The sequence below is a fragment of the Amblyomma americanum genome, chromosome 10 (assembly GCF_052857255.1).
Source record: "Amblyomma americanum isolate KBUSLIRL-KWMA chromosome 10, ASM5285725v1, whole genome shotgun sequence".
Classification (NCBI taxonomy): Eukaryota; Metazoa; Arthropoda; class Arachnida; order Ixodida; family Ixodidae; genus Amblyomma; species Amblyomma americanum.
In genome coordinates this window covers 132,512,542-132,526,016 of record NC_135506.1, presented here as the reverse complement: position 1 = coordinate 132,526,016, position 13,475 = coordinate 132,512,542, and the positions used below count along the sequence as shown (strand labels likewise).

Below are 13,475 nucleotides of genomic sequence, written 5' to 3'. Positions count from 1 at the left end.
GACGCCAAAGAGCTGACGTCACACCTGACCTGAGTGACAATCATTGCCACGTGCAGACAGTAGAGGCGGAGAATGTTGGAAAGACGCGCGGCGACAACACCGCGTCCGTCGATGCGACGACGCTGTTTTCAGCAGCAGATATCGCAGGTGCACACAAAATCCCAGCGATGCCCTCACTGGTTAACCTAAAAGTGGTTGCGGTATTCCCGAATATGTTCACCAAAATTTTGAGCCACCGTTCGGCGTACGGCATTCTGGGTGGTGTCATAGCATTTTTCTTTGCATATCGCTTACATGTTTTAGTCAAGTTGGAGGCTAGCTTGCGAGAGAGGTTCAGAACAAGGACATACGCACCTTCAGTTGCATGCTTTCTGAGCCATTTTTTCTTAATGTGCGGTTCAGGTGTCCACCGAGATGTCGAGATGTGAGAGCTACAGCGTCGTAACCTTTCCTCAGAAACGTTTCTTTCCCTCACAACACATGCTTTCGCATTCCTCCGCTTATGCAGACTTAAGTGCCCTCAAAATTTTCAGAAGATACTTCACTTTATTTCCTTAAAGACCCTCGTGTGAGGGTATTACATAAGGGGTGCCCTCTGGGAAATGTTGAAAAGTCTTTTGATGCTGGTTAAAAACTAAAGTGCGCCGGACGCTCAGGTGCGATCTGGCTCTACGAGGCGCCAACTGCACCTGCGAAATGGTGCGTGTTTGACAGCTCCCATAATGCGCCTGTCACTAACATGAACTCCTCATGCGCAGTAGCAGCTGCAGGGTTTTGTTAAACCATCAGAGGTAGAACATAAATATAGAGTTACAGCAGAACTAGGGACTTTTTCACGTCGATATCACTGTCTCGTAGGAAACATGCAATAGTTAAATATGTGTATTCGCACCAAATCGGTAAAAAATATCCTCGGAGAAGAGAACCAGACTGCAGTGGCGTCGAAAGTTATTTATTTATGCATGCACTTACATACCCCCAAAAGGAATTATAGCAGGGGTTTTCTTTGCGAAAAAGAACTGACATGTGATCATGTGAAACAATGGTAAAATTGTCAAGAAAAAACGTAAGCGCAACGCAAAACGTCAAGACAGAATGAAAAGCTGAGAAAAATATGCAATCAAAAGGTAAGGAGACTGATAACGCTCGAGTAGTGTAGAAGGAATCTTTAAATACTTAAGAAGAGAAACACAGGAATACAATTGTTGAAATGCAGGTCGTAGGTGCTGCAGCAGCAGAACTGTAAATGCTTTGTCAGCGGCTAAAACGTCTTATTCTTATAGCCGGTTCAATTATACGGGGAAAATGGTGATTGTCATACAGATATGCGCAAGATATCTCACGTAACTTTCAACAGTGGTCTTTTCTTGCAACGAAACGTGGCGGTTGTAATACCAGAAACGACTAGCTGTCCTAGATGACGCACCTTACGCTTTTTCAGGAGGATGTGAAAGCGCCCAGGACCATAATATAACAAAATAAGGATTTTTAAAGTATTCCCATAACTTTTTCTGACCTTTAAGTTCGCCTTAGACCGTGAGAATTAAGGTTTCTGATCGCTTGTAAGTGTCGTGATGTTCAGGCGACAACAGGTGTGATCTTGAAATTTCGAGCGGACGCCTTTTTAACTCAATCTCATTCAGAAGTCGAGACACTCTTCGTTTTGAAAAGACGGTGTCTAATAGTTCATGGATGGGAGTTTTCGTCAAATGTCCTTTTTTTAAGAGAGTAGACTGAGAGGTCAGTGGTGACTGCCGCACTATCGTGCTTCCTTCTTAGGGTGCAGGAGGAGAAATTGTCGAGTTCCTGGTATAGTTAAGGTTAACTTCAATTTTCTTTGGTGGCACCAAAGTTAATCCATGTAATGGCCATCCGACTATGTTACACAGGAAACACTTACTATGTTTTTAGTGTAGTAGTTTTGATAAATGCTGTCCTATAATAGCAGTATGAAAAATGTGCAGTAGAAGTGAGCAGGAAAACTACACAACAACGCCACTTTTCCTCCTTGACAGCCGACAGCTGAAGTTTTTTTTCTATTATGTGCCAACTGCATATGAAGGTTTCATGATCCACTTGAAAAACAAAGTTCTAGTGCCACTTTAGACAAGCATTTAAGCGAAAATAATGATGTAGAAAAAAGGACGTCCGAAAGCTTCGGGTCATACCAGCTTGATTGTGACCTCTTCCACATACATCAGGCAAGACTTGCACTCCCTTATATTTGTGTTTAAGTCCCCTCTAAAATGACCTCAGACGCTCATGCTTCCTACTTATGAAAGGTGGCCACCAAAGGCACTGCGCGCCTGTCTTCGCCAAAGGAAAAACACAGCCAATTAACCACCGTGGCAGGTGCGATAGCCACTGCTGCCGGCTGTTAGAGAAAGCAATGACTCCTTCACGCACCTGCAAACAGAAGCTTTGTTTAAACTGTATGCAAAGCTATATAGTCCCCGAAACCCTAGAAGCGGTTCCCGCAAATACATTGTTGTAACTGACGCCGCCCACACGAAAACACTGAGTGTGCACATCCAGTCGACAGAAAATTTCTGCGTACCTCAGTTGCCTTTAGCTGTGGCAGACTTTTCAGGGTGACCTGGCGTTCACCTGACAATAGTGTCGAGGTAGGTTTTTAAATTTCTTACTAAGCGAACGTCACCAAAAATTAGTATTCAACGGGAAGCCTAAAAAGGTGTATCACTTAATGTGTGCACGTCAGGAACTGGCATGGCCTGGTCATTGCGCTGGCACTGCTACTCCAGTTGTCTTGCACGCCTTCATCATCATGGTGTAGGGCATGCAAATATATAAAAAATCAACACTCCAGGATCAACATTGCTCATTCCTAGATGTCGAAGTTCGCAATCCGTGTTTTCTGCAAAGAGCGCTCACCACTGCCCGTCGTTGCTCGCGTGGAAACCTCAGGCGCTGAGTGCCGTTTATTCCCCGAGTAGTAGCCGGGCCCGCTGCCTGCGTTGTCAGACGCCGTCGTTGTCTCGGCGTGCCTGGCGGACTCTGGGCCTGCTGTGAGCGAGAATTTGTCCGCATGTCAATCCGCAGCTTCACTTTCAATGCAACCGGGACAATTTAAGGTCACGAATAATTTTCTGCCATTCCGTTCGTTTGTTGTCGCCCCAAAAACACTGACTCGCAGATGCGAGCGATAATGGCTCCCTTGAGTTGTTTTAGCTAATGAGAAAAAAAAGAAACACAATCTGGCCGGATTCGCTGTGTTATCCAATTGGCCGGAATCCCACACGTACCCCACACGTACTACCTCGAACTGCTTTAAATCATACATTGCACAATTACTTTGGAAAAGCAATTTAATTACATCACTAATAACGTTCCTAGAAATCTCTCAATAGAAACTTAGTACCATTATAAATTACTGCATTCAAAAAGTAATGACATTACATTGCAGTTCCAAAAAATTAATGAAAATTTCTTTACGTGATAAATTTCTGGTCTAAAAAAGCAATGATATTACATTTCAATTCCCAAAAAGTAATAAAAATTACTTTTAATTTAATTTTTGTTTCAACAGATAGAAAGTTGAGCATTGATCATATTTGCTACAAGATTTTCGTATTTTTTTTGTTTGCACCGCCTGTGAGCTTTAAAATGGGCACCGGAAATTCTCCCCCTCTTTCAATAAAGGAAGGCCCAGTCCATTGAACAGCCGCTTTACTGATGTGGATGTGGTCAGCATAATTGCAAAATTTGATTTCTCGCATCACTCTCGAATCAGAAGTCAATCGTTCAATTCGCAGTATGGTCCCAGCCTCTTGATTTTGAAGAATTTGTCGTACACGTAAGCAACAGGAGAGCATCGACCGCCTGTTGACGCTCATCGTCCCGGAAATGCACCAGGGTGCAGACAAGCTGTCATTTCTGCTGGTAAGTTGAATTCTTTATAATTTACGTTGGTACGGCAGAGATAGTGCTCCCGCACAAAAAGCGCACGTACGGGTGGTCGGCACAGACCTCATGTAGAAAAAGAAAGGTGTACGTTGTCATCCAAACGAGGTCATCTGTGAAAAGCTACTGAAGCCACTTCAGCTATGTTGTCTGATAGCCTATTTCAGGGGTTTCGCACTTTTGATATGGCTTTGATGGGGACAGAGGATATGCTTCTTTTTTACAAGAGTTGTGCATGCCGACTACTCCGGGCCTGCGCTTTTTAGTTCCACGGATGGATTCAGGTTTTCTTCAGTACGCTTGCCTTCTCTTGGAGTCAACTCCGTTACTTTTATAGACCACCGTTTGTCTTGCCATCGCGTGCTCCACTAAGTGTACTCAACTGCTTAAGTAAATGGGTAAGAGAGCGAAGGCACTGGCTGTGGTCATCAAGTAGCTATACTGAGACTGATAACGTCTGTTCATATTGCCGCGAAGCTTGCTTTTTGTCTGATCTTCTTATCGCGGCAGGCACGCCGCATTATCAATTTTCTGGGACGCGAGACGCGACCAGAGTTATCTAGATTTTTCCTAGCCTCGCGCAAGTGTGCCTACTATGTTCTGGAACTTTCCTTGCCGCCTTTAAAATCGAGCACGGCTAAGAGCGGCGGGAATTCTGTTAGTCGACGACCGCCGAGCACGTTCGCTGCTATCGCCGCCGCTGAGTTTTCAGAGCTGTTCTTAGTGGGCGTAAGCCAGCCTATTAAAGTATTCTCTTACGAGCTGCTCTGTGCCTTCCTCAGACCGGACCCCAGTCGGTGCTACGTGACCCCGGCGGAGTTCCCGTCACCACCTCGTGACATCTGGTGGAGGTGCGGGGTACATGCACCCAACCCAACCTGGAAGATCCACCGTAGAGAACGAGAGCCAAGAAGATCACGAGGTACGACACAGCCGCCGTCTTCAAGGCCTGCAAGCTCAGCACGGATTACTACTGGATCCTACTCGACAACGACAACAACCTCCAGCGCCCACCATGACCGAGCCAGCGACGTCAACCCCTGTCATGCTCAACCAGCCACGGGTGCCTCCAACCTTCCACGGCGACCCTGGCGACGACCCGGAAGATTGGATAGACAACTTTGAGCGCCTGGCTACATTTAACAGGTGGGAAGATGACATGAAGCTCCGCTATGTTTTCTTTTCCCTTGACGGCCCTGCAAGAATGTGGTACGAAAACCACGAGACTACCTTGAAGACCTGGAAGTTATTCAAGTCTGAAGTCGTGAAGGCGTTTACCAACATTCTCCGGAAGGAAAAGGCGCAGATGCTGCTGGACTCATGGATGCAGCACCCAAACGAAACTGTCAGCATGTACGTCGAAGAAATGCACCCTCTTTTCCGCCGAGCTGACCCGAATATGACGGAGGAGAAGAAAACCGGATATCTAATGCGGGGGGTAAAGGAGTCGCTTTTCGCTGGCCTCGTACGAAATCCGCCCAAGACTGTCGCCGAATTCGCCGAAGAAGCGTCAACGATTGAGAAGACCCTGGACGCCCGCACAAGGCAGTACAACCGACCACCGCAGGTATGCTCCAGCTTTCCGGACACGACGACTACAACCAGCGACTTGCGGGAGATCATCCGTGCAATCGCCCGCGAAGAACTACGCCGGCTGCTGCCATCATCTTCACAACCTCAAGTAGCGAGCCTGACGGAAGTCGTCCGTGAAGAAGTGCGGCATGCGCTTGGCTCCCCTTCTGCGACGACTGAACCTTAAGCTCCAGCCATGAGTTACGTCGCTGCAGTACGCAAGCCCGCGCCTCGACGTGCCACCCCAAGCCCTATTCGACGTGAGCCAGCAGTGCTGGACCGCCGCCCTCCGGGCCCCGCCCACCCGACCTACGAACAACGTTCGGGCCCAAGGAAATGCGACACCTGGAGAACCCGTGACAACCGTCCGCTGTGCTTCCACTGCGGTGAAGCCGGTCACGTCCTGCGTCACTGCCCGTTCCGACGCATCGGTCTTCGCGGATTCGCCGTTGACGCACCACGACCACGCTTCGGCCAACATCCACAAGAAATCGACGACTACCTGCGCCGCGACGAATACGTGTCGAGGCGATTTTCCCGCTCACCCTCGCCGCGAGCCTCGCGCTTCACGTCGCCCTGCCACAGCTACGCAGCGGCTGTGCGAGGAAGGTCCCCCAGCCCCCGTAGGGGAAGCTGAAAACAGCAACCTTAGGAGGTGAGGTTGCTTCCCGGCAAAAAAACGAAGACCCTCCAACGACGAGAACTCACGGCGACGCCGCACCGACGACGACACGACGCAACTTAGAGACCCCCCGGCCACCGACATCGACAAGCCCCTGCAGCCGCAGTCGCAATCACCGACCAAGCCGTGACCCGACGCCGAAAGTTACGTGCAACGCAAGAGCAAGGACTTCCGATCTAGAGGTGACTGTCGACGGCCGAAACGTTACTGCTCTAATCGACACGGGAGCTGACTATTCCGTGCTGAGTGGTTCCTTCGCCGACCGGATCAAGAAAGTGACGACGACTTGGGATGGCCCGCAGATACGCACAGCAGGCGGACACCTCATCACGCCATCAGGAAGGTGCACTGCGAGACTGACTGTCAACGGACACACATATCCGACAGTATTCGTCGTACTTCAGAAATGTTCCCGTGACGTCATTCTGGGGATGGACTTCTTGACACAGCACCGCGCAGTCATCGACCTCAAGTCCAAGTCCATCACGCTTTCGACGGACGAAGCTTTACCTCCGAAAACGACCCCAGAGCAGTCAAAGGCCCTCAGTGTTCTCGATGAAGAACTAACCACCCCACCCCGGTCCAGCGTCATCGTCCCCGTCTGTGCAAGAAATTTTGAAGACGCAGAAGGCATCATCGAGGGAAACACGCAGTTGCTCTTAGACAGACGACTTGGCGTCGCAAGAGGCATCGCTCATTTGCGGCATGGAAAAGCCGAAGTACTGGTCACGAACTTCAGTGAAGAATACCGACACCTCAACAGAGGCACTACAATTGCGTTCTTGGACGAAGCAACTGATTTACTGGATGCCTTCATCATCTCCGACGAACCTGCAAATGACAGCCTAAAGCAAGACCATGCTCCCACGTTCGCCATCAACCCAGCATTACCCCGGGACCGACAAGAGAAAATCACCCTTCTTCTTCAAAGTTACAGCGAATGTTTCGCCTCGTCATCAAAGGTGCGACAAATGACGATAGCCAAACATCGAATTATAACCGACGAACACACCAGACCTCTCCGCCAAAGCCCTTACCGTGTGTCGCCGCGAGAACGACAGGCCATCCGGGACCAAGTAGAGGAAATGCTTCGCGACGACGTCATCCAACCTTCGAAGAGCCCATGGGCGGCACCGGTCGTTCTAGTGAGAAAGAAAGACGGTGCTCTTCGATTCTGCGTCGATTATCGGCGACTGAACAAGATTACGAAAAAAGACGTCTACCCCCTCCCGAGGATCGACGACACTCTGGACAGGCTCTGCCACGCCAAGTATTTCTCGTCGATGGATCTCAAGAGTGGATATTGGCAGATTGAAGTCGACGAAAGAGACCGGGAAAAGACTGCCTTCATCACACCGGACGGACTGTACGAGTTCAAAGTCATGCCATTTGGGCTTTGCTCCACACCCGCAACTTTCCAAAGGGTAATGGACACAGTGTTGGCAGGCCTCAAGTGGCAAACCTGTCTCGTCTATCTAGACGACGTTGTAGTCTTCGCAGCGAGCTTCGAGGAACACCTCCGGAGGCTGAAGGCAGTACTCGACGCAATCAAGTTATCCGGACTTACCCTGAAGCCTGAAAAGTGCCGGTTTGCCTACCACGAACTATTGTTTCTCGGCCACATCATCAGCAAGGACGGCGTGCGCCCCGACCCGCAGAAGACAGCCGCCATTGCCAATTTCCCGCAGCCTCATGACAAGAAGGCGGTCCGCAGATTTCTGGTATTGTGTGCTTATTACAGACGCTTTGTGAGGAATTTTTCGCGCGTCGCGGAACCTCTGACCAAGCTCTCCAAGGCAGACGTACCATTCACATCGAATTCGGCACAAGCGGAAGCCTTCAACGAACTTCAGCGTCTCCTGCAGTCTCCACCAGTGCTAGGGCACTTTGACGAAAACGCCGAGACAGAAATCCATACCGACGCAAGCAGCTTTGGTCTAGGCGCCGTGCTCGTCCAGAAAAACGAAGGAGTCGAAAAAGTAATAGCATATGCAAGTCGTTCATTGTCGAAAGCAGAAGCGAACTATTCGACCACTGAAAAGGAGTGCCTTGCGATCGTCTGGGCTACATCGAAGTTCCGTCCCTACTTGTATGGACGCCCGTTCAAGGTTGTGAGCGACCACCATGCATTGTGCTGGCTGGCTAACTTGAAGGACCCCTCTGGCCGTCTCGCTCGATGGAGCTTGCGCCTCCAAGAATTCGACGTCACGGTGGTCTACAAGTCTGGGCGAAAGCACTCCGACGCTGACTGCCTGTCACGAGCCCCTGTCGACACGCCGCCAAAAGACGATGACGACGACGCTTTCCTTGGACTGCTAAGTTCCAGCGACTTCGCACGACAGCAGCAATCTGATCCTGACCTACAGCGCCTGCACGAGTATCTTGAGGGGAAGTCTCCTTCACCTCCTGCCCTCTTCAGGCGTGGACTATCGTCCTACTGTCTGCAACAGGGAATCGTCGTGAAGAAGAATTTCTCACCGAACAAGGCCGCCTACCTTCTCGTCGTCCCGAAGAGCCTTCGGGAGGAAATTCTGCAGGCTTCGCATGACGAACCAATGGCTGGCCACCTCGGGTTTACTCGCACCCTCCGCCGAATCCAAGAGAGATATTACTGGCCTCGTCTATCCTCCGACGTCGCGCACTACGTTAAGAGTTGTCGTGAATGCCAACGCCGGAAAACGCCACCGAAAAGACCAGCAGGGTTCCTGCAGCCAATTCGACCGCCATCAAGACCTTTCCAGGAGGTCGGTATGGACCTACTTGGCCCCTTCCCAACATCAACGACGGGCAACAAGTGGATTATTGTGGCGACCGATTATCTCACCAGGTACGCCGAAGCAAAGGCCCTCCCGAACGGCACAGCAGCAGAAGTCGCCAAATTCTTCGTCGAATCCATTCTTTTACGACACGGCGCCCCCGAAATACTGATAACAGACAGGGGGGCAGCGTTCACGGCGGAGCTAACCCAGGCCATTCTGCAGCACAGCCATACAAGTCACCGGAGAACAACTGCGTACCATCCACAGACAAACGGGCTTACAGAACGCCTCAACAAGACCATCGCCGATATGCTTTCTATGTACGTAGACGCAGAACACAAGACATGGGACGTCATTCTTCCCTATGTGGTGTTCGCCTACAACACCGCTGTGCAAGAGACCACCCAAATGACACCAATTAATCTCGTCCACGGGAGGGAGGCCACGACCACACTCGACGTCATGCTGCCCGACGTTACCGACGAAAGTAACCTCGACGTCGCCGCCTACCTGCAGCGCGCAGAACAAGCTCGACGACTTGCCCGTGAGAGAATACAAGACCAGCAGCGCACCGACGCCCGACGCTACAATCTTCGAACACGCGCAGTGCAATACAAGCCAGGCGATAGAGTTTGGGTTTGGACGCCGATTCGCCGCCGCGGACTGAGTGAAAAACTTCTGCGCCGCTATTTCGGCCCGTACAGGATTCTTCGCAGACTGGGTAATCTGGACTATGAAGTTGTCCCTGATGGAGTTACAGCATCCCAGAGACGCCGCACACGCTCAGAAGTTGTCCACGTCGCCCGTCTGAAGCCTTACTATTCGCGCTAATGACTCTTTGTGTTTACATTATGAGTATTTATTTTGTATGCTCTGTATCTTTATGTCCGTTATCCCTGTTTTTAAGCATCGGGTCGATGCTTCTTTAAGGGGGGAGTAATGCCGCGAAGCTTGCTTTTTGTCTGATCTTCTTATCGCGGCAGGCACGCCGCATTATCAATTTTCTGGGACGCGAGACGCGACCAGAGTTATGTCGATTTTTCCTAGCCTCGCGCAAGTGTACCTACTATGTTCTGGAACTTTCCTTGCCGCCTTTAAAATCGAGCACGGCTAAGAGCGGCGGGCATTCTGTTAGTCGACGACCGCCGAGCACGTTCGCTGCTATCGCCGCCGCTGAGTTTTCAGAGCTGTTCTTAGTGGGCGTAAGCCAGCCTATTAAAGTATTCTCTTACGAGCTGCTCTGTGCCTTCCTCAAGACCGGACCCCAGTCGGTGCTACGTGACCCGGGCGGAGTTCCCGTCACCGCCTCGTGACAATATACTCTAGCTGGTTGTGTCGTAATTTCCTCGTTTCTAATGCGCTGTTTGTCTCCGGTAGCAGAAAAGACTGAAAACACACCTCACGCTCCCCACAGGCAAGCTAAGGCTCTGGCATGGCGTTTCGCTAACGGCAATCGAGCATCATCAGCATGTAAACATAACACATTGTTTGGTTTCCCAGTTATGTACTCTTTAGAGCAGGCAAGCACCAACCTGCCGCAGGGAGCAGAACGACACCCAGCGCGATCATGCTGATGACAAGGAGAACGATTACTACCGCAGACCACTTCTGCTGCAGTCGCCACGCCCTGTAAGGAAGGTGAAATTGATGGAAGCCAAAGGAGAAAGAACGCTTGCCACTGTAAGCTGGCAAAAACAGCGGCAAAAAGCAGGGGGTCACTTTACTCCGCCGTATAGTGTATGACGCGCAAGCGTTAATGTTTGTTTGATACATTCTTTTTCACTTAGTACCACTTCTTAATTGTACACAATCATAAGCGCACAGCCGTATACATATTATACCACCTTATACTCGATAAGACACACAAGCTTTCCCTTTAAACAAGTCCAACGACCGTGCCTCAGTGGCCTAGGGGTAGTGTGTCTCACTCGCAACCACAGGTTCATGGGTGTGATTGCCAACTAAATGCCCCCATTTTCTTTTCAGCGTAATTCATTCACATCCTTACATGCGGCAGAGATATTCTAGTCAAGTTATGAACTCACATTTTAACCATTTTCATTCCGCAGCTCGGCGTGTGGCATCACGAGCCTCTTAGTCTATCGCGATTTTCTCGACACGCCAGCAAGTGCGGCGGTTTCTGTGCTGAGCGGGAGCTTACCGGTGCCGTGTAAAAAAAAAAACTTATACCCATGTGGGCGCTAAAGCCGCAGTATAATGTGACTACACGAATGCATTTCATAGAGAGCTTTGCAATAGGGGGTCGGTAGCTGCGGAGCGCTCTATTCGCGCCTTGTCGTATGTGCTGGTGAGAAGTTTCGAATAGGACGCCGGCCGTATCTAGTTTACGTTAGCGGACCGCAACACCATTCCGGCTTACAAGTAAAGGGTTAAATTGTAAATCTCAAAATATATCTTATTGCCTTTACGTGAACATCGCCGACAAGCCGTAATAAATAGGAAATCAACTTATTACGTGAAGCTGAGCATTTTTTGTGGTTGGCACAATGTAGACGATGATTGCAGCGGTGCGCTCCAAACCGCATTCACAAAATCTCTGTCTAGCTGCACGTGGGTTTGCTCACCTGGTGCCAGTGTCTGCGAAAGAAAAGCGATCGGGGCCTCGCTGTCTGTCAAACCGCTGCGACCCCCCCCCCCCCCTCCGGAGGGTAAATCATCGCAAGATGCTAGCGACTCCTTCCCTTCGTCATAGTGAGCTAGTACAGTCAGCCCGAGCAGCAGTTTCTTTAGCTCTCCCGTGCCTGTCCTCCAACTGAAGCAACTCATAGAAACAGGTAGCAACTGTACCTGTGTCTTTCATGAATGTGTAGTAAAATGGAAGCATTGTGAGCGTTCTGCAGCGTTCGCTTACTGGCCGAAGCTGGAGTGACCACAACGTCTTTGGACTTTCTTCCGTTTTGAATAAGAAGAAACCCCAGGCGCACTCAAAAGCACTCCTTGAACTAAGAAACAGCACTTAGCTCTTAAAAGCCCAATAGCGCGCCTTTCTGAGTCGTTTGAAGACTTCTTACAAACGTAAAGCGTGCTCGGGGGCATGACCTCCAGTGCTGCTAACGTCGTCTAGGTAGGCATAGCCGCCTGTGACGCCAGTAACCTTTGGTTCCAAGAACCGCTGGAATACGGTAGGTGCTGCGGAAATTGTGAGAGCCTGCTGATTTGGTAGAGTCCTTTAAGCGTGTTAGGGGTCCGTATCTCAGCTGTCTCTGCGGCGACGTGCATCTGATGGTACGCCTATTAGAGATCCAAAGTGCTGACGATCTTTTCTCCTCATAGGGGTCAGTATCTCAGCTGTCTCTGCGGTCACGTGCATCTGATGGTATGTATATCATAGACCCAAAGGGCTGACGATCTTATCTCCTCGTAAGCAGCTAAAGACTTGATCTCGTGTGGAAAGTGGTTAGGCTTTGTTCTTAGGTACACGGTTTACAGCGCAACAGTAATCACCACAAATACGAACGGTGCCGTTCTTCCTCCTCACAAGCACCAGAAACGTTTCCCTATCCAAACGGAGGGTCGGTTGAGCTTCTGTGGTGAAAAAACCCGTTCCTGTCCTAAATGTTTACAGAGGGTTCCGTAAACGACGACGAGTGGAAAACTGCAGGAGCTGCGAATTTTTTTGACCCGAACTCTAGCCATACCAGGCACTTCAGGCGCGGTCTGGTACACGTCGGTGAGAAGGCGCGCATTGTTGCCAGCCGTGGTGGCGTTGTTCCGTGTGGCATTAAAAGCGGCTCCACTGACGAAAGCGCAGGTGGCATCGAAGCCTACTTCAAAATCCAAACGCTGGTTTTCGACGAACACTTTCACTGTAAACCTAGAACAGTGGCGTCCGTCATAGTATTGAGCTCGTATGTCGTTAACGTGGTAATAGCTTGTGTTTGACCAATTGACGACACCGAGTCACATTCGATAGCTGCTGCTATACTTGTCAGATGCTGTGAGTGCTGCGTGAACTATTCGCATCCTTTCTCTTTTCATGAATGACTTCGCAATGTGTTCGCGTTTCTTGCAGTTGTTGCACAAGGATGAACTAAACTTGCAAGTGCCCGGGCTGGGTTCTGCGTCGCACGGCCAACAACATCGCACGTTCCAATATTTTGGTTGTAAGTCAGCTCTATCTTGCGTTCTCGTTTTGAGGCTACGCTTAGGCCTTGCGAATGTCTCCAAAGTCATACCTCACCTTTCTCCGGCCTTCAGTCGCATCTTCGGCGCGTAGATCGAAATGGTAGGCCTTTCGGAAGGCCAGGACCTCCTCAGAAATAAAAGACATTGCTGGGCTTGCTCATATCACACTTCAGAAAGAAAAAGACAATCGCGCAACATGACGTCCTAAGGCAACATAGTTGGTTTCGTTGTGGTTCTGGTCTTGTACCAAAATTGCAGTCCGCGGCGAATTTGCAGAGAGCAATCGCGCATTCTCTTGATGATCTCACCATTTTGTCCCGACGGTGGAAGCGTGCTCTAAAGTACGCTTCGGTTGGCTGTGGATGAAGGCGTGGCTTCAGTACGGTGACAATCTC

General features: G+C 50.1%; 1 protein-coding gene across 1 annotated transcript in view; it reads right to left on the bottom strand.

Annotated features, from left to right (window-relative positions):
• Nucleotides 1-13,158, bottom strand: part of LOC144108723 (uncharacterized) — a 161,151-nt gene extending 147,993 nt beyond the window's left edge. Inside the window, exons 1-3 of the mRNA XM_077641893.1 lie at nucleotides 13,136-13,158; nucleotides 10,467-10,561; nucleotides 2,893-3,024 (exon numbers count right to left, since the gene is read on the bottom strand). Coding sequence (XP_077498019.1) covers nucleotides 2,893-3,024; nucleotides 10,467-10,561; nucleotides 13,136-13,158 — 250 coding nt within the window. The remainder of the gene's footprint in view (nucleotides 1-2,892; nucleotides 3,025-10,466; nucleotides 10,562-13,135) is intronic.
• Between the last annotated feature and the right edge of the window lie 317 nt (nucleotides 13,159-13,475).